The sequence below is a fragment of the Apaloderma vittatum genome, unplaced genomic scaffold (assembly GCF_000703405.1).
Source record: "Apaloderma vittatum isolate BGI_N311 unplaced genomic scaffold, ASM70340v1 scaffold8603, whole genome shotgun sequence".
NCBI lineage: Eukaryota > Metazoa > Chordata > Aves > Trogoniformes > Trogonidae > Apaloderma > Apaloderma vittatum.
The window spans coordinates 5008-29954 of record NW_009709756.1 but is presented as its reverse complement, the minus strand read 5'-3'; the positions used below and the strand labels follow the sequence as shown (position 1 = coordinate 29954).

The 24947-nt window shown below is 47.4% G+C and overlaps 1 protein-coding gene across 1 annotated transcript in view; it reads left to right on the top strand.

Annotated features, from left to right (window-relative positions):
* The first annotated feature begins 2211 nt into the window (after positions 1–2211).
* Positions 2212–24947, top strand: part of ASCC2 (activating signal cointegrator 1 complex subunit 2) — a 23992-nt gene continuing 1256 nt past the window's right edge. The window contains 18 exon segments of the mRNA XM_009867041.1: positions 2212–2292; positions 3302–3460; positions 3795–3965; positions 5496–5625; positions 7542–7609; positions 9159–9269; positions 10204–10234; positions 10237–10306; positions 12900–12974; positions 13512–13619; positions 15396–15464; positions 16172–16246; positions 16494–16680; positions 17236–17450; positions 19093–19212; positions 22331–22555; positions 23871–23982; positions 24541–24617. Coding sequence (XP_009865343.1) covers positions 2212–2292; positions 3302–3460; positions 3795–3965; positions 5496–5625; positions 7542–7609; positions 9159–9269; positions 10204–10234; positions 10237–10306; positions 12900–12974; positions 13512–13619; positions 15396–15464; positions 16172–16246; positions 16494–16680; positions 17236–17450; positions 19093–19212; positions 22331–22555; positions 23871–23982; positions 24541–24617 — 2084 coding nt within the window.

The following is a 24947-nucleotide window of genomic DNA, read 5'->3' as shown; positions in this document are numbered from 1 at the left end:
TGTGACAGGTGCCTGTGCCGCGGCAGCCTGCACCTCACCCTGCGTGTCCCCCGGTCTGTGCACCCAGCGGGAGGTGCAGGGCGGAGAAGGTTTCTGTCTCTGGAAATAGGTTTCCCTGGAAAAAGTCTGGCTTGTCGTATTCTTTGTCAGGGCTCTGTGCCTGAAATCACGGGGTGTGGCAAATTAATAGTATCCGTGTACCTGAGACCAAAGCTTTCGCAGGGGAAGAAGCGTATGATAGTAATTGGGAGTGATTCTCTGTGTCAAAGATATTCTGTATATTATTTTCTCTCCATGCATAAGCTCTTGGCCACGGGGCCTGTGTCTTCCAACTTGTTTTTGACTTGAACTGGGGATATTGATACTTGGCAGACTTGAAATGAGACACCTGACTTTTTCTGCCTTGTTGCAAAGGGCCGCTTCTATGTGCAGTGTTCAGAATGACTCTAGAAATTTTAAGAGCCAACTTAAATATATGACAAGAACCGAAAAACAGCTTGGCTTATTCTGCTGAAAAGCTGTTCGGTTCTTTTTTCCAAATAAATTGTTTATCATAAAAAAATAAAAATGCTTTTGTCAATGCCCTAATCTTGGAAAGACATAATTATTTTAAGTTTTCTAAGCTGTGTGTGTTGGCATTGATCCACTGTAAATTTTTTATTTTATTTTTTTGAAATTGAACTCTAAAATGTTGGAGGACACAATTTTTTGCCTAAGTCCACAGGTGACGTTCTCTGGAGCTAAAAGTGTTACCCTTTCCCTTGCTGCCTTAACTGTGATCCTGCTCCTGAATCAGTATTGTTCCGCTGTAGAGACATTCCTCTTGTTTTAATTGTTACTCTGCCCAGACAACGTGAATGCAATTAAATATACCGCTAAGGAGACTTGTGATCTCAGACCTTAACAAGAACATAACTTTTTAGTACCCTTTTGCAGAAGTCGTAATCATATAAATCCCCCAAGAAATGAAAAGCTCTGTTAACCTGCAATTCTGACTTTTTGTTAACATACGAACTTTTTCAATGTAATTTCTTTTGAATTACTCTAATGTGTGACTTGCAGTTAATCTCAGACAGTTAATTGAAACATTCCTGCGCCTAAAAATGTGGTTGAAGATGAAAACGTGGGTTTGTGAGCACATGGGAAATGGCAGGGGGGAGGAAGGCTTTATTTTCTAGGCTGACCCTGTTCGCTGTATCTGGACGAGTACCGAGCAGTTCTGCCACGTAAGCACTAGAAATATTCTTTTAATAGTATGTTGGCAGGATGTGTTTTGGTTGCCTCTCCAGTTTATGCTGCCAGGAGATAGACTGAGGCTGTGACAGTAGAGAGTTCAGCCCAGCTCTTCAGGAACCAGATTTAAACATCAAGCTTCCGTGTTAAAAAATGCCCCTGAATGCTTTCTGTTGTCCTTGGAGGTATCGGTGGCCTCTCCCTAAGTATCCTGATTTCAGCTGGCATAGAGTTAAGTTTCTTCCTGCTTTTGGAGTTTTGGATTTAGTGTGAGAATAATGTTGATAACACCCCGGTGGTTTATGCCAAGCCAAGGATTTTTCAGCTTCTCGGGGATCTGCCGGTGAGCAGACTGGAGGGGCACGAGGGTCTGGGTGGGACCCAGCTCCCCAGAGGGATGTTCCAGACCGCAGGACATCGTGCCCGGGCTATAAACTGCGGGGCTGGGGGTCCGCAGCTCGGGGGGTGCCTGGGCACCGGTCGGCGGGTGGTGAGCAGTTGCGTTGCGCGTCGCTCATTTTGAATAATCTAATTCTTACCATTATTATTATTTTCTTCTTTTTGCGCCCTGTTAAACTATCTTTAGCTCAACCCACAAGGTTTACTTTTTTTTTTTTTCCCCTTTCTTTCTTTTTTGATTCTCTCCCCCATGCCCGTGGGTGGGTGCGGGCAGTGAGAGGCTGCGTGTGGCACCTTGTTGCTGGCCGGGGTTAAACAACGACAGGCAGGAACAGGGATGAAAGTGCAGCATTGCAAAACAGGTCTCTTCTGAGGCATGTGCAGTTGGCTCTTGGGTGTTCCCTCGAGGTTTGGGTGATATATAAATTGCTTTGCCTAAATATGTTTCCAGCCGCTGTATGTGTGGTACCAGTAAGGCTATAGCCTCTTTTATTATGCTTTTGGTTGGTTGATGTTGTAAAAAGCATCCCGTGCTGCTTTTGTTTTTCTGTTTGCTGAAGACAGGAACAAGTCATCGCGATGCCGGCATTGCCTCTGGATGAACTCCAGCTCACAGAAAGGGATCCCAAGACAGGGAAGCTGAGAACTTTACCGGCACTGGTGAGCTGTGTTTTTCCTGAAAGCCAAACAAGACCTTTAATAAATAGTTATCTTATCTTGATGCCTGGACATAACTACCCCTTGGTCCAGGATATGATGAAATTTGGTTAGTTTGCTTGTTAAAAGACATTTTCTTTGTGTTTAATGTACTCAGTTGAAGTTTCATGTAAATGAAAAAAAAAACCAACCCAAAACACAAAAACCTACTGTGTTCGACATCTGTAGTAAACTCTGTTCTCCCAGAAGTGCTTATTCTTTCAAGGAAGAACCCGATGTAAGCTTTGCTGCCGTGCAGGGGATGCTTTGGGAGCTTTTGTGAGCTATGCATGAAGTTTGACTCTGAACTATAGTGCTGGGATAAGTCCATCCGCTTATTGCCTCCTGCGTCCTCTTGCCCTGTGGCTTCAGCTTGGTGAAACCAGAAAATGAAATCCACAGTCACCCTTTTCTCCCTGAAATAAGGCTCAGAGGGAGCCTTCTGGGTGCGTTGTGGAAGGAGGACCTGGGGTTAATGCCGATTGCTCCCAAGGAGGATCAACCTGGACAAACGTGTGGGTTGAGGCAGAGCTCGAAGCTGCTGCTCCCTGCTCAGTTCTGTGTTTCCTTCATATTTGCTGGTCATGTCGGTTCGACTTTGTGGAATGTTGTGCAAGAACCAGTTTGGAGGGAAAAAAAAAAGAGACTTAGGGCACGTTTTGAAGGCATGACACGTTGCTGTTTGCTTGGAAAGTGTGGGAGGATTTCTTTGCAAGGCTTTTGGTTAACAGAGTGCAAGGAGCAGCATCTACCAAATTAGGCCAGTGTGAAAACGTTTCTGGTAAATAAGGATATAAACCCACTGATCTGCTGCCTTGAAAGATTAGAAACGGCGAAGTTGCTGGGGAACTGAACGTCAAGTTGTATCAAAGTGTAATTTTGTGTTGCTTTCCTAAAAGTCAGTGAGTGGTGCAAATGGTAACTGGACATTTCTGTCGCTGGAGTTTTAATACAGTGTTTTGGCTTTCTGCAGCACCCAGAAATAAAAGCAGATCGGTCTTTTGTGCTATACAGACCGCCACCTCTTGTCAGAGACCCCGCGTTAGTGGAAGAATTCTTGGAGCGCGCAAAATTCATTGCAGATGACCTGAACTGGCTTCTGGCTTTGCCTCACGACAAATTTTGGTGCCAGGTAATAATGTTCTTGTGGATGCTGAAGAAAAAGCATGGACAATCTTAGATGCTTGTAAAAGCCACGAGCTTTAAAATGTTTTCATAAAGGCTTTTATATGCTTGCTGTGTTGTTTGTCAGCAATTTTAATTTTAATTACTCCATAGAGTGCAAAAAGAGTTAACTCCCTTTTGATTTTTCATGGTGGATTTTAAGAATTTGCTTGTAATTCAATGCATATGTGAATCCTTATGGAGTTCTTGAATGTTTTAGGTTGCTTTTAAATTTAACTGGGCTGCCAACGAGCGCAACCTATGAGTGTGTGAAATTCCCTTCTTTCTGTTTTCTTACCAAGGTGATATTTGACGAGACGCTTCAGAAATGTCTGGATTCCTACCTGTGCCGTGCCCCTCGCAAGTTTGATGCGTTGTTGGATTGCCATCCGGAGGTGAACGACCTGCAGAAACGTCTTCATCGGTGTGTCTTCCTGACTTTCCTCAGAATGTCCACTCACAAGGAGTCCAAGGTAACTATTTCTTTGCCTTGCAGCTGCTCTGGGCTCTATAGCTTAGGAAAAAAAAAAAGATGAGTGGAGAAATGAAGTGCGGTTCTTAGTCGCGTGTCCAACATCATTCCTCTCCATGGCTGTCTTTGTCAATCCACTTTTCCATGTGGGGATGACGGCCACTCAGTGCTGAAGTATCTGAACTACGCCGGGATTTCTTAGGAAGGAGATCCTGGCAGTCAGCAAGGTGACAGCAGGTTAGCCACGCGTGGGGCTGCAGTACGGCCCTGCCGGAGGAAAAAGAGCCAGAGTAGCCTCATCAGTGCCGCTTCCTCTGGGCCCAGCAGTCTCGTGCCTCTCCATGAACTTTCCCAAAGTTTTAGACGTGCGATGAAATGGCTCTAAATGACTGTTTTCTTGGCGTTGTGATTGAAAGGCGCGATCAGCTCTAATTGCGCAGGCGCAGCTCCCCGTGGGGACCTGCGCAGTTTTCGCAAGGCCTAAATCCTCGTTGGTTCACCATGTGTTGTTTGGTGTTTCTCTTGCTTATTGGGGATGTTTTGAGGAAAGGGCTTGGCGTGGGAGGGCTGGGGCGGGAACTGGGGGGAGGTACGCTGGAGCCTGCAGCTGGCACCGCTTCAGCGCAAGTACTCCCCACCTCTGTGGTGTCTTTCATTCCAGGAGCTGATTAAATCTGACCACTCCAGTGAGGCAGACAAGCATTTGAAACGTTCTAGAGTTGAGTAATTTGAAGGGAATGAATAGGCTGTTGTCATGCAGGCAGTCAGCAGGAGTTCTAGAAATTGAACCTAGCCAGCAGAAAGCCCCAGCCCTCTGCTTCAGCAGGGAAAGCGTGCGTCTGCCTTTCACCAGGAGTGAAAACATTTGCTACCGTAGGCAAACTCATCTTCTGGAAATCGAAGTCGTGGTTTAGCTTGTTTTCTCAGTGTCAAAGAGGGATGGAACTTTTTGTCATCTGCAATTTTAGAAGAAATTCCTTCCATGACATGTGTTTGACACAGTGGTCAGGGTACAGAGCTGCAGTTCCTGGATTTTCTTCCTGCTTGTCACTGATGCAGTCGTCTTTGGTGCCTTGATTCTATTCTTCCAGGGTACTCCTAACCTCAGGCTGCAATCTCACGGGTGTTTTTGCAGCGCCAGGGCCAGTTAAGCTGTCCCTCTGCCTGCCTTCTCGTTCCTACTCCTGAGCTGAGCCATTCTTGTGCCAGCTCAGCTGTTTATTTGGTCGTGTCATGAGCCAGGCCTGGGAACTGAATGAACTGTGGGTACCTTTTTGTTTTAATTTGTTGATTGATCGGCCCCGTGAGCAGCGTGAGGTCTGTGGGGTGGACGGTGCGGTGGCTTCAACAGGCAGCTGGGAACGTGGGGGTGGAGGCCTCCGCAGGAGCTGGTGTAGGCAGAGTTGCTGCCTTCTGTGAAACCAAATCCTTAAGCCACCTTTGAGAGGTGTTTTTACCGGTGTCATTATGTTCTTGCAGTGTAAGGTACGGATTATCCTTTAAATTACTTTTTATTTTCTTTCCTTTTTAGGATCACTTCATCACTCCATCTGTCTTTGGAGAAATTATTTACAATAACTTCCTGTTCGACATCCCGAAGATTCTGGATCTCTGTGTGCTTTTTGGGAAGGGAAACAGCCTCCTGCTCCAGAAGATGATTGGTTAGTTAAAGCCAAGGAACAACTTGTTGCACTTAGGCTGTTGCTTACTCGTATAATGGCAAGTGGGGTTTTATACCAGTGTTACTGCTCTGAGAATGAATTGTTCGGTAGCGAGTAGAATCTGTAACGTCTAGACCACATTATTTTTTTTTTCTTTTTTTTCTTCTGAACTCTGTTCCTGTGAAGGAAGGCATTGTGTCCTGCTGCTCAGCCATCCTGAGCTACGGGCTCACGTGTTAGGCGTGAAGCAGGGCTCAGTTATGCCTCAGCAGTTGTTTCCCGTGCCAGTGAACTGTGTCCTCAGCCACTGTAAGAGGAGCAGGAGGGCTCTGTAAAAACCCAGTAAAGATGGGAAGGGGCAAACAGCTCAATTCCTCAGCAGGGAGGGAGGAAGGTGGGATGGGGCACAGTCCAACTGCTCATGAGAGCGCTTTTGTTCCCAGAGTTGGGAGCCAAGCGAAACGTGCAACGTGAGGTAATTGCTGGTCTATGAAGTAGGAGAACTTGAAATTTCAGTGCAGACATTAATTTCTCTAGTGCCTCCAAACCACAGAGCACTTCAGAGCATTGCTCAAGCTGTGCTTGTCCGTAGATTTCTCTGTACCTGTACAGACAGTCCTAGAAACAAGTGTGTGTCAAGGAACGTCTCAGCTGGATGCTAGAACCTGCGTAATGAGGACAAGGCATATTGGTTTGGTTTTGGTATTTATTCTGTGCTCACTTCACAAGGGAACCGATTGTGATCCTGAACATCCACCTGAGCACACATGGGAGAGTTCCTAACCTTGGATTAAGTGAGCGCTTCTTCCAAAATTCTAACCTACTTTGTCTGCAGTTGGTGTAATGAAACGTTTTCCTTTGGTAGTTATTTTTGTCTCATTTCCAAGTTGACTAATATGAGAAGCGTTACAGAGCCTGTGCTGCAGCCAAATTTCCAGACCAGAAAAGCTCTGATAAACCTCAGTCCCTTTATCTTTTATCAGTAGCTTCGGCTCTAAATTCATCTGTCAAGCGTCAGAGGTGGAAAGGAGGCCTGACAAGATAGACAGTTCCCTTTCAGGTGTGAAACTTAGATTGTTGGGGTGTTAAAATATTCCGAAGAGGACCTGAGTCTGAATTGTACACGTGCTGTGGACTGCAACACCCTAATGCTGCACGCAAGCGACCGATGATTTGCTCACCTGATTATTTGCATTACATTGAGGCAGTAATGGCATGAGCAGCTCTGGTGTGTGATTTGGATCTTCATAAAACTTGAGGTTCTTCTCAGGGTATAAATTTTTCTGAAACCTGTCTCATAACTCTCACCCATGCCCTGTCCTTGCTGGAGAACTCTGTTAATTTTCATCATCTGAGCAGTAATTCACAGGGAAACAGGCAGGCTCTGTGCTTACTTGGTGAGGATTTATGGTATGCCGTTACTCAGTGGAGTATTTTGTAAAGATAATGAAGTCCTAGTAATGTAATAGGAGGTATTACTAAAGCCTCATTACCTTTAAGAAATATTCCACGGAACGTTTTGCCGTGTATGCGGAACTGTTATCAGTAATTAAAAGTCAACTCCAGTTGTCAAATAAAGGAACGAGGAATGTTTAGCGATACTATTTGCATTATTCATCGATTCAGCCTCTGGGGCATGAATCATCTCACATCTCGTTTGCTCTGCTCTGATGAGCATGGTCTCATTACCGGCTCTCCGGCTGCGCTGAGGAGTTGCTGGCCCAGCTTTAGAGGGGCAGGCCCTGCGCAGGGGTTGAGGAGGGAGCCTCTGCCCGTGTCCTGGCTGGCTGTTGGCTGTGTCTGGAGCGGGGCGGGGGTGTTAGCAACAACACAAGCACATCATCTGCTGCTGATTCGCTTGTTGGCATGAACGTCTGAACTAACGGCAAGTGATCCTCTCCCTCTTCTCTCTTCAGAAAATATCTTCACCCAGCAACCGAGTTACTACAGTGACCTGGACGAAACTCTGCCCACTGTCCTGCAGGTACGGCTTTCCTGCCTGGCCTGGGGCTCGGATTCCCTCTGGGAACGTGGTGGAGCTTTCAGGGTGGAAGGGAGCGAACGCGCTCGCAGGCAGGCTGTGTGGGTTTGCTGTTGCTTGCCTTCTCTAGTTCATGCTAACGTGTGTCAGGTAGGTTTTGAAGCTTTCTCTAAAACGATTACTTGACAACTACTTCCTCTTACTGCCCTTCAGCTTCTGGCCTTCCCTGCAGTTAATCTCAAGGAATTGTCCTTAGGCAGTTCCAAGGATATTCTTTGTACCCCCAACCTCTCACCCCCACCATGAGTAGGGGAAGCATTCAAACTTAAAACAACAAAACAGAGACCAGGAGAGGTAGCTAAGCCTTGATGTAGTAGAATGGGTTAGCATTAACGCTTCAGGCTCTCGGGCATAAATGAAAATCTGTTGGAAGGAACACATCATTGCTATACAAAAGGTATTTAATACCTCTTGGTGTCTAAGATTTCATTTTTATAAGCAGCTTTTATATTCCCCAAAGTCGGTAACCAGGTTTCACATTTAACCAGAGAGGTAGCCCGAGGTGTCTTGACATCTTTGTACCCTGAAAATGTCATGTTTATGTCCTCAGAAAGCTTGCGTGTGCACAAAAGTAAACAAACCCAAGACACTATTTATCCCAAGACACCTATACTGTCACTTGACTTTTTGAAAGCCCTTGTTCTTCTTTTTTTCTGTGTGTTAAGAAATGGTTAGAGGTGAATTTCAGGGGTGATACCAAGTTAAAAAATAGTCTAGCATGCCAGACCAAACCTCATAGCTCTCCCTTGGACTCTCTCCAGTAGGTCCCTGTCTCTCCAGTATTGGGGAGCCTAAAACTGGACACAAGATTCCAGGGCTGGTCTCCCCAGGGCAGAGCAGAGGGGCAGGAGAACCTCCCCAGCCCTGCTGGACACACTTTTCTTAACGCCCCCCAGGATCCCAGTGGCCTCTTGGCCACAAGGGCACGGTGCTGTCCCAGGGACACTCGTTGCCTGCTGGGACTCCAAGGTCTGTCTCCGTGGGGCTGCTTTCCAGCAGGACGTCCCCTGATCTGTGCTGGTGCCTGGGGTTATTCCTCCCCAGATGCAGGACTCTACACTTGGCCTTATTGAACTCCACGAGGTTCCCCTTCGCCCAGCTCTGCAGCCTGTTCAGACCTAGTTGGGTGGCAGCACAGCCTGCCTGGGTGTCAGCCACCCCTCCCAGTTCTGTATCATCAGCCAACTTGCTGAGGGTGCACTCCATCCCCTCGTCAGGTCGTTGATTTTCTCACACAGCTGAGCATTTGCCATAGCCACAATCCCTGTCTCAGCGCCACAACCGTATGCAGCTGCACTTAAATTGTTTGCCAGTCGCGGGGAGTTTCAGAAGTGCAGCGCGGCCCTTCGAGGGTCTTCTGCAGCCTTCATCTCGCACAGCTCCCTGCTGTGTGGGAGCAATCCCAGATTGCGTACGTGATTGCTAACAAGATGAAGCGTGCCCCTCTGCTTTCTCCCGTCTGCTTTAACACGCTTCTGTTCCCTTCATTTAGGTGTTCAACAACATTTTGCATAAGTGTGGTTTGCAGTGTGAAGGAGCCTCCGCTGAGCCCCAGAAATTGGAAGAAAAAGTAAATGTGACTCCAGGGAACATGCCCTTCAAGGTAGAACTGTTGCTTCTTGCACTTCCCTGGTTGTAATCCTGCAGCCTGAGCAGTTCATGGAGCAGGAAGACCGCAGAGGGTCATTCTGTTCCCAAACTGATGTTTCCTATGGCGCGTGGTTCCCTGTCATTGTTTCGCTGTCATGTGACTTGGTGATGAAGCCTCTCCACCACGAGTTGGTTGCTTTGTTCACTGTATCCGTTGTATTGTGGATTCTTTTTAAACCTGGCTTCTTTTTCGCTTCACCAGCTTGTACGTGGTGTAACAGAGCATCTGACAGTCTCCGTGTAAACCTGACGGTGATCAGAGTCATTTTTTTTTCCTCAGAAATGTTCAATACCAGTGTATTTCAGTTAATTGAGAGGAATTATTTTTTTTTTGTGCTGAGTGCTGTTCAAAGAGAGGCCCTGTGTCAGGGAGCCTGGTCTTCTACAGAATCTTTGTCACACTTTGCACTGTTTGTGCATGGGAGTTGTTACAGCTGCCCCTGGAAAGGCACCTTGCACTAGAATAGACCACTGAAATCATCCCTTTAATTCCTGTGTTGCTGCTGTGCAGTGCTTCCAGCTAGATGAGGAAGAATACTATATGTGGGGGATATATCGAGCACAAAGCCACTGTCCAAAACAGGACATGATGAGGATTCTCATAATTTTGCAGAGTCTTTAATGAGAGTGAGCAGAATTTCTCTGAATCTTGAATGAGAGGGATTGCAATATATATCTTTAAAGGAGAGGAGTTTTAGCAAAGACATTGTCTGTGCCTCTAGACCCAATAACGTGTAACATGTTTGTGATTGATAGCAGACTGCCTTCGTGCAGTCAGGGTAACAAAGGCTTTGTCTGAGCATGATGTGTCCCTGTTAGTGAGTTACGCTATGTTCCCGGGAAAACTTGTCTGGCTTTTCTCTCAGTAGTTGCTCTTTCTCTCTCAGGAGCTGAAGGATATTGTGCTGTACTTATGTGATTTTTCTGGGCATTCCTTGATGTCTTCCCTTCGGCTTGCCAGACCTTCCAAAAACATGAGTTTTGTTACAGGTACGGCTCAGACTGCAGATGGTAAGGCCGAGTAAGAATACTGAATAAGTAAGAGTACTGCTGCGTCCTGTCCTGGTCCCTTCATTGTTGAACAAGTAGACAGATTTAATGCAGCTGGAGACTGCTAGGTTCACACTGACAGGAATACAGAAAAATAAATGAATATATATATCTGGAGTTTGTCTGTTGTATGGCCACCTTTGTCATTATCTGTGAGTGCTCCTAGAGCCAGGCAACTGTGACAATTTCAAAAGCCAGCTCGCACGGTTCTCAGTGTGCTTTGGAAGGGGTGGAGAAGGACGAGCAGAAAAGAGTTGTGGACAAAAAGAGCTTCCTGCCGTAGGACCCGAAGCAAGGGAAGTAGAAAGCATTTCAGAGTCCATCCAGGTCTGAAACCAAATGATTTTGGTTTATGTTTTATGCTAGCGAGTATTACTGAAGTTCGGTGAGAGCTGGGAGAGGCTGCCAAGCCCCCCGGCGGAGCTGACAGCCATTTCGGCTCTGTCCGGCTCTGGATCACGGTGGCGATGAGTCAGGATGGTCTCAGGGCTCGGGCAGCAGGGCATGTTCCCACAGAGACTGCAAGTCCTCGAGTGGCACGTACCCAGCTCGCTCCAGATGTTTTAAGCCCCCAGATCATCTTGCAGAGTCTTGTAACAGCCTTCCTTTAGGATGAAGCAAAGTGTTAATTCGTTGTCCTTATTTCCCCTGCTTTGTTTGCTTGTTAGTGTGAACAGATGCACGTTTGCGTTTTGCTTTTGTTTCCAGTCGTATCCCAGACCCCTGAAGCCTTGCAGCTGCCAGTGGTTTATGGACCACAGGCTGAGTAATGCTGCTCCGGGGTGCGGAGGTTTCTGTCCTCTTCGGATGTTGTCGTCGAGTTGGTTATTAGAAGGAGAGCAGTTGGGTGGACTGCTGGTGGCTGTCTGGGTTGGCAGGCAGCACTGCCGGCATGCTCGGTTACTCAGAGGAGGAAAAACTTTGGCTTTTAATTCTCCTGTTGATGTCAGAGATGAGCTGAAAGAGCCTCGGTCTCTGTGCAGTGGGACAACAGTAACATTTTCATCTCTTCTCAATATGGACTAATGGCTGGGTCTTTGGAGTGTGGGGAGGGAAAACTGGTTCACATGTTGTCTTTTTGGAGCTTCTGTGAGTCTGAACCAATCTGCTGGCGTTGGGTAATTTCTCCCCTGACTGAAAGGATCAACCAGCTTCTGCTACATTCGCCTCAAGGATACTCGTTTAACGTGTTTGGCTCTTAATATGAGGCACAGACATAATGTTCCTAATGGAGCCTCCGCTCATCGGTTCAGCTTGGCTTTTGTGCAGAGTGCTGTAAACCGTTATTTGTAACTCTGAACCAATCTGCTGGCGTTGGGTAATTTCTCCCCTGACTGAAAGGATCAACCAGCTTCTGCTACATTCGCCTCAAGGATACTCGTTTAACGTGTTTGGCTCTTAATATGAGGCACAGACATAATGTTCCTAATGGAGCCTCCGCTCATCGGTTCAGCTTGGCTTTTGTGCAGAGTGCTGTAAACCGTTATTTGTAACCTGCGGCTGCTCAGGAAGCAGGACTGGCTGCTATTCGATGAGGGTATTTCTCTGCATCTCTTGGTGCCCTGTACCTGAAGGAAGGGGTCTGTGGGGGCTGTCTGGCACGTAAAGTGTGAAATCAAACCAAACTTCAGTTTCTTCATTTCCTCCCTGCCTCATCCTACTGAAACATCCTCTCTTAGGCTCTCTGTGTGTTGGGTACCTTCATCTAAACGCCCGCCTAGAGCAGAGCTGAATAGCAAGGCCAGTAAGACTTGACTGGAAGTCATATCGGGGGGACCTTATAACTGCCCTCCAGTGCCTGAAGGGACCTACAGGGAGGATGGGAGGGACTTTTGACAAGAGTCTCCAGCGACAGGACAAGGGAAAATGGATTTAAAGGGAAGGAGAACGGGTTTAGATTGGATCTTAGGAAGAAATTCTTCAGTGTGAGGGAACAGATTGCCCAGAGAGGCTGTGGCTGGCCCCCCCCCGGGGCTGTTCCTGTGGCTGCCCCCTCCCTGGAGATGTTCAAGGCCAGGTTGGATGAGGCCGGGAGCAACCTGGGCTGGGTACGGGCGTCCCTGCCCATGGCAGGGGTTGGACTGGATGATCTCTGAGGTTCTTTCCAACCTAAGACATTTTAGGATTCTGTATCCTGTTTCCTAGGCAGTTTTCAGGGTAGGACCAGGAGGGTATCGGGGTGGAAGATACTCGAGCAGATCAGCTCATTGCAGAGTGCAGATTTGTGTTTGGGATGTTTTTCGGTCGGGCACGTTGCTCTTCTGTTGGGTAGCCTGGGGCTTTTCAAATGCGATCCTTTGCCTCCGTCTTCAAAGATCCCTTGATGCTCTCCTTAGTGCTGCTTTTTGCTGCACATCTTCTTGCGTGTCATCCAGGGAACAAATAACAAAACAACGGGTAATGCTAATGAGTGCTGCCAGTGAGGAGAATTTAATGAAATGAACAGTTTGATTTGTGTTTTAGCAAATGTTGGTTTGTTGGTTTGTTTTGGAACCTCAGTTGACAGTTACTGTCTTGTTGCTCCTTTCTACAGATTAGCTTCGTTTTATGAATTGGCAATTCCTGAGCTGGAATCTGCAATTAAGAAGAGGCATTATGAGGATATCAGGTGAAGATGTCTGCAAAGGCTTGCCTTTTCTTTTCAGTAAGACTCTCCTAGGGCTTAGTTAAAAATTCACTTCATGCTCCTTTACCCACCTCTGCAGAGTCTTTCTCTCTTTTTTTTTATGCTGCTTCAGAGAACTCTGAAGAGGTGGCTTTTCTAATTCTGTATTTTCCTGGGCATTGGGGTGACTAATGATTTCTTTCACTGCTGTCTAAGAAGAAATTTAACAGGAGATGCATTCAGATTGTAAGAAAGCGTGAAAACATGAATGATATCGCTGCGTATAGATTAGTCTCATTTGAAGGCACAGACTATGCTGGTAGAGTTGAGATACCGTGTGTGTAGCTGTCTCGACAACTGGTGATGGAGACCAGCATTGTTCGGAGCATGGATTTTCCCTAACAACTATGAAATGACTCCAATATCTGGTCCTTGCAGCAAAGAAATGATTCTGCCCTGGAGGGATAGCTCTGGAGTAAAGGTGTGTTAAACATTTGGATTTCGTGTGCTGAGGCCAAATGTCTTTTGCTCTCTCTGAAGTGTTTGTGCTGACTTGTGGAGGAGGATTTCGCATTCCAGAAAGAAGATGATAGAAGCTTTTCACATCCTAATAAACCAAGTCTGTCTGCAGCCCATCTTGGAAAGCAGGTATTGGCTCTGCGGTACTAGCCGCCCGTTTGATTGCTCTTGTGGGGGAGAGTGTTTCCTCATTTTCAGATTTACTGGAGAAAAGGAACGGATACTGCTATTGATGTTGTGGTTGTAGCCAAAGATTCCAGAAAGAAGATGATAGAAGCTTTTCACATCCTAATAAACCAAGTCTGTCTGCAGCCCATCTTGGAAAGCAGGTATTGGCTCTGCGGTACTAGCCGCCCGTTTGATTGCTCTTGTGGGGGAGAGTGTTTCCTCATTTTCAGATTTACTGGAGAAAAGGAACGGATACTGCTATTGATGTTGTGGTTGTAGCCAAAGACTTTGGCTCAGATCAGAAGTCCGCTGTCCTGCAGAGTGGAATGTGCCAAATGAAGCTCTGTGATCCAGAACCGGTGTGGTGACCTGTGTGGGGATCCCACTAGAGCAGAGGGCTGTGGTCCAACAAGCTTATTTTACCTCCGTTTATGGCAAAGTTGCAAATTCTGTTGGTGTGTACAGACACGAGGACTGAGGCACCCTAGAAAAAATATACAGACCTCTGGAAACAGTCATTTTAAATCTAGATATGGGTGCCTTTACGTAGTTCTTTCCCCCCTGCTACTGTGAAAATCGGTGGCTGGTAGCTCTATGGGTAATCTCAAAATGAAGGCAAGTGTAACTGTCCTTGTTTTAACGTAGAGAAATGAAGGGAAATGCCCCAACAGCTGCATGTTGGCGACACAGCCAAGAACCTGGGTCTTGACTGCAAGGCCAGTGCTCCCTTGGGCTGGTCCCGCTTTGCCTGTACTCGTTGCAGGTTTTTTAGGTTGCTGGTCTCTGCAGCTCTCGTTCTGCTCGCCTCTTTTCCCTGGTTTGAGATCAACAGAAGATGAGGAGGGTGTGTGGGTGGAATTTCTTACGAGACACCTGGATTTGCTTCCTTGACGTCCTCTGCAACCCGGACTCTATCATCCAATCTCTCTGTGCTGTAAATCCCACCCTTGGAGGAGCAACAGCAGCCTTGCCTTGTCCTTGCTTACCTGAGCATTGCCTTTCAGTACCTGGCAGAGTATTGAAAGTATTAATGAACCAGAGAGTGGGACATGTTCATATTCCACGGTATTAAGGACTATATAGTCTTCAGAGGTAATAAAGGAGAGCTCCAGAAACTCGTCATCAGTTTGATGAGAGCTGAGGTGACTGTAAGAATGTCTCTGGCTTCTAGAGAAAGACTTTTTTTTTTTTTTAATAACACTGATAACAACTAATAACAACTACTTTGGAGAGTGTTCTGCCTTGCTGTGAGGCTCGGTGCATCGGCAGCACTGGGAGGTTTAGGTATTCTGAGAGAAAGTTTGCAATAGGAGTTAGCTTGGCGTATGTTCTATGTAGGTGAGCACATACTTTCCGGCAGGTTCGCTGAGATAACCCTGAGACGTATAATAGGAGTGCAATTACAAGAGTGCTACAAACCCTTTTCTCCTCATTGCAAGTCTAAGGCATCAAACTGTGACTTGTAAAGTCTGTCTCAAGTCTTGTAATTCTAACTGTGATATGGCTTTAGATCTAGCTGGCTGAGATGTTTGCTGAAGCTGTACAAGAAACTTGTTTCCATTTGCCACTTTGCTTCTGCGAAAGCCAGAAGTTGGTCTGAAATCTATTTGCAAGGAGATTTTCCCTTGATGTGTGAGCGTGACCAGTTTGGCTAGCAAGGCAGAACGTGGAGATTGTGCAACGCGGTGGGCTCGCCGCTGCGTTTTTTTCACTCTGTTGTGCCATTGTTTTCTGCAGCTGTGAGAATATTCAGCCTTTTGTTGAGGAATTTCTACAGATCTTCACTTCCGTGCTTCAGGAAAGGAGGTGAGCCTGGCTGAAGAGAGGCCCAAGGGGAGGGTCAGCTTGCCTTCCTCTTCCATTCTTTACGACAGAATTGCCCGAGACATTATTAGGAGGCATTACGATGCCTTTGGGAGTTAGAAATCATTTTAACTAGTTGGGAGAACTGCTGTGAGAGGATTTCAGACTGCAGTGGAGACCTCATTGTAAAGGTGAGGAGGGTGGTGCGTGACGCTGGAGGATGTTACTCCTCAGTCTCTTTAATCCAGGCTTTCAAAGCGGAGGATGGCAATTTAGCCATTAGATTTGACAAGTTAGACTGTTATTACTAATCTGTGCTTTTCAACTGGGGTGATCAGACCGGAAAGATAGGAAATGCTGATGCTGAGGGTGCAAAGGGGCAGAACTGGGAATTTTGCTCTTATTCTCCTGACGGTGTTCTCATTCCGATCATGTCCAAATCATAAAGCATATTTTCGCTGTAATGCGGCACTGGGTTACGGGTCTTAACTGCACAAGGAGCATTGCAACCAGCTCTGGTGGCTCGAGGGGGCGCGTTGCCGCAGCACGATGGTGGTATAAATCAGACGGGGCAACGCGCGCCGGAATCCAGCGTTGGGCGAGAGGTTAGATGTGTTCCTCCCTGAGCCGTCAGAAAGCCAAAGCACAGGGATAGTAGCCTGTGATAATTTAGTGGGTTTGACTGATTAAACTTGCTTCTGCATTTCTAGGTTTCTCCGTGACTATGACGAGCTGTTCCCTGTTGAGGATGATGTCAGTTTACTTCAGCAAGCGTCCTCCACGCTGTATCCTCTGCTGTCACCTTGGGGTTTTGCAGACCTGGCTGCTTTTAGATTCCTTCACGCATTTCCACTGCCTCTGGTTAGGCTGCGTGGCTGGCAGTGAGTGGTGGAAAGTTTTCTCTTAAATAAAAAAAATGGGAGAGGGGAACACTGATGTAGACACAGACTTGGGAGTCACTGAAAATCTCAGTTATTCAAGGTGAGGCCTGACTATATGCATCCAGAAATGTCCTTAATGCTCTGCTTTTAGAGATGAGACCAGGACAGGCTATATTCTCCAAGCAGTGGAAAGTGCGTGGGAAGGCGTAGACAGGAAAAAAGCACAAGTCGTTAAAGCTCCAACACCACCAGCAGCAGCTTGTGGAGCATCGGCAATGGTGGAGAGCGCTGCTGAGGACGTGGAAGAGCTCGGGGCTGCGTATGTGTCGGAGGACGAGGTGAGTAGAGCTGCGTGGGTACGTCTGGGTTCTTCTCTTTCGGTCTTTACCTCATTCATCTGTGAGGAGAGTGTTGGTTTGCCCACTTCTGGGGATTACGTGAGATTCAGTCACATTCCGTGCCTTGCCTGGATTTCAGCGCAGCCCCCGTGTGCCTTGTGAAATGAGAAACAAAGGTACACCTGAACGCCAGCTTTATCTTTCAGCAAATTGCCTCTGGCTCCTGTAGGCTTGGCTTTCCTTGTTGCCGTGGTTTATTCAAATGCTGTGCGTCAGCTCTGTAGGTCGTGGGCCTGATTTTTAAAGGCACAGTTTGTATGTGACTTGAGGAAGGGGTTCTCCAGAGTTTCCTTGCTGTCTCGGTGATGGACAAAAGGAGTTGTGTGCCCAAGTCTGTGTCACAGACCTTGTGTAGTATAAACAACTTCCTTTTGTGTTTAAATTCTGATAGCCCACGCTTCTCCTTTCTCTCTCTTTTTTAAAACGTGCACACCTGCCTGCCCTCAGCTGCTGTCTCTTCCCAGTAACGCCACCTTTTCTGTTTGGTGTCCGCAGTGTGCCGGGGCGGCCGCCGCGCCCCTCGCCAAGGTGTCAGGAGTGGAGCTGGACTCTCTCATCTCTCAAGTGAAAGACCTGCTGCCCAGCCTTGGCGAGGGTTTCATCCTGGCCTGCCTGGAAGAGTATGGTTACAACGTGGAGCAAGTCATCAACAACATTCTAGAAGACAAGCTGGTGCCGTACTTGGATAAGCTGGACCGAACAATGCAAAGGTGCGGGGCCACTCCTGGCACGGCTCTGATGCCTTTTGTGTTTTTTTGTTCGCGGGTTGTCACTTAACGTTGGTCTTCCTCGAAGACAGACACTTGTAGAGCTCTAAGAAGTTACACATGTGTTTCCTTGGGGCAGAGAGCTGCAGTGAGAGCTTCTTGCCATCTGCCACTAGCTTTCTGCCCTCGTCAAGGCCCTGCAGAGGACTGGAACGTTCACCACTCAGCGTTGCGGTAGAGCAGATGTTGGGTTGTGTTTTGTGACGGTGACAAAAGTACTTGTAGAACAAATGCTCAAATAAGAAGCATTAAAATTCCTTCATGTGGACTTTGGTTTAGCCTGAGCTGGGTAATAGAATGTGTTGCCTTCACGAGTTGTTTTGCTGCAGAGGACGAGGTCGTAGCTTGTTAAAATCCCGGCTGTCCTTCAGGAAAGGGCATCTTCAAAGAAACTAATTCAGCTGAAATTCAACCTGCGGGAGTCAAACGTGGCGTTTGACAGACTTCTGTCGTGCCGTTGAAGCTAAACCCGAGAGGGACTGGAAATGGCAACTCGGCTCCGTTTTTATCTACCCTTTGGCCAAGTCGCCAGGCTTTTGCTGGCCTCTCCGCGTTGTCCGTGGGATGCAGGGTTTACAGCTGGTGCTGGAATGGAGTTGTTTTAGTTCGCCTGCAGCTGCTAGCATGTGTTTGTGCTGCAACAGCAGTTTCCGATGGAGTGTCAGGATGTGAATGTGCTGCTTGCTCACATTTCATGGAGGAATGGGCAGACTGTCTCGCTGTTGCGTTAAACAAGGAATGTGTCTTTATCAGGAAAATGATGTAGAAAAATCCTAGTTTTGCAACAATCTTCACAGTCAGATCTGCTGACTTTGGCACAAATGATGCGGGGTGGGCTTTTGGAAGAGTTGGTGTTTCTTCTGCAAAGGCAGCAGTTTACAGAAGATAGGGCTGGGGGTGGTTTTTTCCTGCCTTCTGCGTCTTGAAACAAAACTGTCAGTTCAATAGCGAATGTAGAATTTTGCTCGCTGCCAATTTTAGAAGTGAGCACAGCAGCGCTTTCAGATGCCCAGCTGAGCTAACAAACTAACAAAATGAATGTAAAAATAATGGTCTTTCGGCTTGCGAGTTGAACAAATGTAAACCTGGAACCCTGAGAAAGAATTAAGAAGGAACCATAGGGAGATAAATATCCTGAAATCAACAGCGGCAAATTATTGGAATTTTTTCCAGCATGTAATTCATCACACTTAGTGCTTGGCTTTACTGAATCACTGTTTGGAGACCAGGCAGTCTGTCAAGTATTCCTTGCTTCTGTATGGTTTTACTTGCTCTTACATGAGCAGAAAAATTTTCTTTTTGCTTCCTGCAAGGTGCTTTAGTTCCCCCACAAAGATAAGCTTCAAAAACTGTGCCTTTTATCTTAGCCCGATGCCATGTAGCGGTGGTGCATGTGCTATGGCATGGCTGTGACATGAAGGAGTTGCAGTGGGTTGCAGCACCACAAAGGGGATCTTGGTGTGCTGGGGGTGACTTTGAGACCGGCGAAGAATAAACCAGGATCTTAGGAAGGAGAGGACTTGGTCTTCCTCAGTTCACCTTCGTTTTTATTCTCTGTCTCTTTTTCCTTTTCTTTTTTTGACAGGCAGCTGAAGCCAGACCCTACTCCTCTAGTCACTTCTCGCTATAATGTTTTCCAGAATGATGAGTTTGATGTTTTCAGTAGGGATTCAGTGGATGTTTCTCGGATACAAAAAGGCAAGCGGTGAGTACCGTGCACCCTTAATTAACCTTGTCTGTCAGAGGGAGTAAATATCTGCATAGGCACTTCTCGTACAAACCTCCTGCAGGAATTTGTTGGCAGGAGGTAAGGCTTCTCAAAAATGTTTCCCACCTCTTTCTCGGGGAAAGTAAAATGAAATATTACTAAGGATTGGTTTCAGTTAGTGTTTTTCCTAATTGGCTTTCCTCTGTATGCTGCCAAGCTCATTTGTAATGTTGGGCTCTTGCTTCTTGGTCTGAATGTAAAACTTGTACTGAACAACAAACCTCGAAAAACAGCCATCTCTGCGAGCCTGGGATTGTGACTCAGAACAGAGAATAAATAACAATTTGGTTTTGATCCAAGTGAAGCTTCAATATCCATCTACTTCAAAATCTGATAACGCTCAGCGGATTAGTCTGCTTCTATTGTTCCTGCTGCTGTAAGCTGCCTGCAAAAGGGCATTTCCTTTGCTTTCTGCCATGTTCGCTGGGTTGTGCTGTGCTGCGCTCCATCCGAATTCAGGTTAGGGCATTGTCCTGCTGGCTCCCGTTGATAGCAACTGTATCTCTGTCATATCATAGCATCATTCAGGTTGGAAAAGCTCCTTCAGATCATCGAGTCCAACCACTGACCCTACTCTGCAGAGCTCACCCCTCAACCATCTCCCCCAACTCCACACCTAAACAACCTTTAAACACCTCCAGGGACGGGGACTCAACCCCCTCCCTGGGCAGCCTGTGCCAACGTCTGACCACTCTTTCTGGGAAAACATTTTTCCTGGTGTCCAGTCTAACCCTGCCCTGTTGCAGTTTGCAGCCATTCCCTCCTGTTCTATTGCTCATTACCTGTGAGAAGAGACCAGCACCAACCTCTCTGCAACATCCTTTCAGGCAGTTGTAGAGTGATGAAGTCTCCCCTCAACCTCCTCTTCAAACTCAACAGCCCCAGCTCCTTCAGTCACTCCTCGTAAGATTTATTCTCCAGGCCCTTCCCCAGCTCTGTTGCCCTCCTCTGCACTTGCTCCAGCCCCTGGAGATCTCTCTTGGATTGAGGTGCCCAGAACTGGACACGGCACTCAAGGTGTGGCCTCCCCAGTGCCGAGGACAGGGGGACAGTCCCCTCCCTGCTCCTGCTGGTCACGCTATTGCTAACACAAGCCAGGATGGCATTGTTTCATATTCCTTTTCAACGCTTTCTCTAACCAGCCAGAGGTGATCTTTATGTTGGCCTGTGTAAATCAAAAGATAAGCTATAGTACTTTTCTCTCTAGGATTTAATGTTCAGAACTCCATAAATATGAAGAGTGTCTGTTCAGCAACTTCCCCGGCAGTCTTCGTTCCACAAGCCTGTTGCTTTACCCAAGTGTCGGGGTACCAGGGTTCTCCTAGCCTAGTTTCAGTTCTGCTTTGGATTTGAATCATATCAATATTTTTTTCTTTCTTTTATTCTCTCCTTAACACTTTTTGCTCACCAGATTCTGCTCCTGTTTGGAGTGCCGTTGCTGCCTAAGCGCAATGTTGCGATAGTGCTTCGATAGCCAGATAGGGTTGGGTTCCACTGCACGAGCAGCTCTGGACGTGAGCAGTTTGCGACAGGGACTGTTAACGTGAAAGAGAAAGTCACACCAGGATGAGGAGAGAACCAAGCACAAGGAAGTGAATGTAGGAGCATTTACCTGATTCTTTGGTGATCCTGAAGAGCGATCACGCTTGTCTGTGCCTGTCCAGCTGTAATTGCTGGCTCAGGCTGTCTCCTGAAATCGGAGCGTGTCCTGAACGCCATGGGACTAGGGCACTTTTTCCTGGAATTGGTGTCTGAAACATTTCATTGCAGCTCTTCTGCAGCCATCAGACCAGCTCAACAGGAAACAATTATCCAATACTTTGTTCGGCCTCATGCTGAATGCCAACAGAAGATGTTATCCCAGCCTCGGTATGTGTGAGGTAACCACGGGCTCCGTAGGGCTCTTTGCAGCTAAGTGCCGGCGTGTAGCAGAGTTGAGTCACGTTACAGAGGGCAACCACATCTCTCTGTAATGTTGCTTTGGTTTGAGATTCTTAATGAAAATCAGGCGCTTCCCTGTAGACAGAAGTCTATCCATCCTTGAGTCAGCCAGTCTGCTTTGGATGGGTTCTTCCTCTCAGAATATCCAGATGCCAGACAGACCACTGCTGCAGGCGGTGAGGGCTGCAGGTTGTCCTGTGGGTACTTGGCAGTGGAATCCTTCGCTGTAAGCGTAGACTTTGCTGGTCTGAAATCTGAGACTTCAAAGAGTTTATTCTTGTGTAGCTTGAGACATAGCACCTCTGTCAAAATTCTGTTTCTTGGTCTTCCCTTCTTTGAAACGACTATCATTTCCCTGCCTTCGCGGTTTTTAAAATTGTACACGCAGCGCTTTGAGATGGGGTTGGGCCAGAATCACCGCTCAGTTTATTTTTTTTCATTCTTAGTCGCATTTATTCTAATCTTTCATTGCTGCCCTGGTAATTTTTTGGCTCTCTCCATCTGCGTTCAGATTTTGCATCTCGCGTTTCGAAGCTGAGGTTCTTCACTGTAGGAACATACGTGCCCGTGCAGCAGTTGCTATAACGCAGACCCGGGCTGTGATTTGTGGCTGCGCATGTTGCCGCAGCGAGACGATACTGCAGCACGGTATTAGAGGGCACTCCGGGCCTTGCAGAGCCATCTCTTAGGCTGGAGTCTTAGCCCTAACAGCTTGATATTCAAGATTTGTGGGACTTCTTGTGTTGTTTGGATCTTGGCCGAATTTCAGCTTGGGTATAATCGCGTTTGGCCTCCTGTAAGAGCTTCCTTTCCACCTCAAATGAGGGCAGTGATCTCCAGTTCCTGTTCTTATCAGCCGTGTCATCTTGCTGGGCTTCTGTTGAAAAATGATTTTGTTCCGAGCCAGGAGTGGACAGTTTTAGTAGCCAGACAAACAGCCTTGTTATAAATCAGAAGGGAAGTTAGTAGGCTGAAGTACTGCTTGTGGGCTTGGAGATGAGACTTCTGTCGCTTCAGCTTCCACTTACTAACAGGGGAAAAAAGTACCTGTTAGAGAAGGTCTTTACGCTGCCTTTCTGTGTCTGCCCCTCTATTCCCACGCTGTGGAGTGCAGGAGGGAGAAGGACACGACGAGGAGTTTGCTGAATGACAAACGCCTGGTTGCCGAGCAGAGGGAGCGCTACAGCCAGTACAGCGTGGTTGTGGAGGAGGTCCCTGTGCCGCACGGCGAAGCTCAGCTCTACAGGGAGGACTACGAGGACGAGTACGACGACACTTACGATGGAAACCAAGTCGGGGCCAATGATGCTGACTCGGACGATGAGCTGATCAGCAGGAGGTGGGTGTCACGGCGCCGGGGAACGGGAGGTTGATGGGACTCACTGCTGTAAGCTGTGCGGCTCGCACAGACCTGCTCATCGCCGCTTTTTGGCTCCGTTTCTCCGTGGGGCTGTGCGTGCTTCTGTGAGGAGAACACGGTCTGCACAGCACTCTCTGACAGCTGGACACAGTTAGCTCTGAGGAAGCAAAGGGTTAGTTTGGGATGGAGTTTGTAGAATATTCATTTTCAAAAGAAGAGAGAGAGAAAACACATTGTGTTAAGAGCTGCTGTAACATTTCTGAAAGCGGCCTTTCGAATTCTGATCTGTTGTGAAGATGTCACCGTTTCTAACCTCAAACCAAAATGCACCTTTGAGGTTCCTTTGTCCCTTTTTATTGTTTTTTAATCTTTCTAAAGCATTCTCAGGCTTCAGTTCAAATCTTTTTTGTGTTTTGCCTGTAACAGTGTGGCACTTGGGTTTTTTCCCCCGATTTCAGGTGCTCAGTGCTCACTGCTCCTAGAGAGGCAGTAGGAACAAGTAGTGGATGTTACTGCTGAAAACAGAGCTTCAAGCAACCAAGGCTTTTGTGGTTTTACATTTATTTCTTGGACAGGGGTATGGCGGATCTGAATTCCAAGAGAATTTAAGCACACACACACACAGGTATTAAAGAAGAGCTATCGACACGTGGTAAATTCTGCCTCCAGCCCCTTTGTGATTCACAAAGCTCGACAGATTTCTCTGGGTATTTCCCCCTGTATGAAACTGGGGCGCAGCACTGCAACTGGGGCTCTGTGGCCAACCACTGAGCAGTCATAGAGGTTTTTAGAGCACAGCACTTTCTGAGCTTTAATGTTTCGGTCTGACTAGGAGCTTGAGGTTTAAGGCTTTGTCTTTGTACAAGAGGTGCTCCCTGATGGGTGAGCTGAAGCCTAGCAGAGGATACTCCTCACCAATGCCTGTGGCTGTGCCTGAATCCCCTTCTCCCAGAGGGAGCAGTTGTTTCTGTAGAGAAATTCCTTGTGAGGTTTCAGGTTTTTCCTGACCTGCTCCTTTTTTTTAAACTATTATTATTTGCCGTAACACCTTCATAGTGAACATTCCCCAGGAGTGAAGAACAAGTGTTTGTTAATTACCTGAAGTCAATGTGTCAGTAGCTTCTGGGTCTCTGTTTTGTTTTGTTTTTTCACCCCCTTCAGAAAAAGAAGGAAGTCCATGAACTTTGTAGGTGCTCGTTTTTGAAAGATGTGATGCAAACCAAAAAGAATACGCTCTTCAGGGACACGTTTGTGGCTGTGCTGTCTTCATTGCTGATCGTTTGTGTCTTCTCAGGCCGTTCACAATTCCTCAGGTCTTGAGACCTAAAGGACAGGAGGAAGGACAGGAGGAAGAGGAAGAGGAGGAAGAGGAGGAGGAGGAGGAAGCTGAAAAAGAAAGAACAAAGGTGACAGTTTGTGGTTGGGAGTTGCATTAAGGTTTACCATATGTCTGATCTGCTTCACCTGCAGAGTGACGTGGAGCAGATTCCCTCTTTCTCAGAGGGCAGTAGCGTGGAGGCTGAGCCGCCCTTCAGAGCGGCTCCTTCTGCAGCCTGCTGGGCTCTGAAATGTCCCCCGAGTACAGCCACGCGCTGCTTCCTGGGCTGACCACGCTGGAGCAATGACACTTACTCCACAGAGAGGTTTAATCTCCTTTTTTCCACAGACAGGTGCTGCCAGCTGAACACTCTGAGGGTCACTAACACTCTGTTGTCATGGATATGCTGGCAGTAGTGATGTGGGTGGTGGTGCTGGCAGAGGTGGGACGTGGGAAGAAGCCTGAGCCAGATTTTCTGCCAGGTTTTGAGTTAAGGGTCGGTGACACCGATCCTGCTGGCTCAGCCGGAAGAAATCACGAGCCATGAGTTGACTCTCTTCTGTGGTCCGACAGAATCGCCTCCTGCTCTAGCCTTTTGCATGCTGCTGCTGAGTTTACTGACATGTTTCCTTCCCTCCCATGGCAGGACCATTTTGTGCAGGACCCAGCGGTACTGCGAGAGAGAGCCGAAGCGAGGCGGCTGGCGTTCCTTGCGAGGAAAGGGTAAGTATCTCCCCTTGCGGGGTGAAACCGTGGCTCTGTGGTTAGCAGGGGTTTTGTTGCTGACTGGAATTGTCGAGGGCATACCTGTTCCTTAGCATTCCTGTGTGTCAGAGTCACTTCCACAGTGGTGTTAACTTCCTCACCTAACTTTTACTCCATTGCTTGTTGTTCTGTTCCACCATGTAGAATCATAGAATCATTCAGCTTGGAAAGGTCCCTTGGGATCATCGAGTCCAACCACTGACCCTACTCTGCAGAGCTCACCCCTAAACCATCTCCCCCAGCCCCACATCTCAACGGCCTTTAAACACCTCCAGGGGGGGGGCCTCA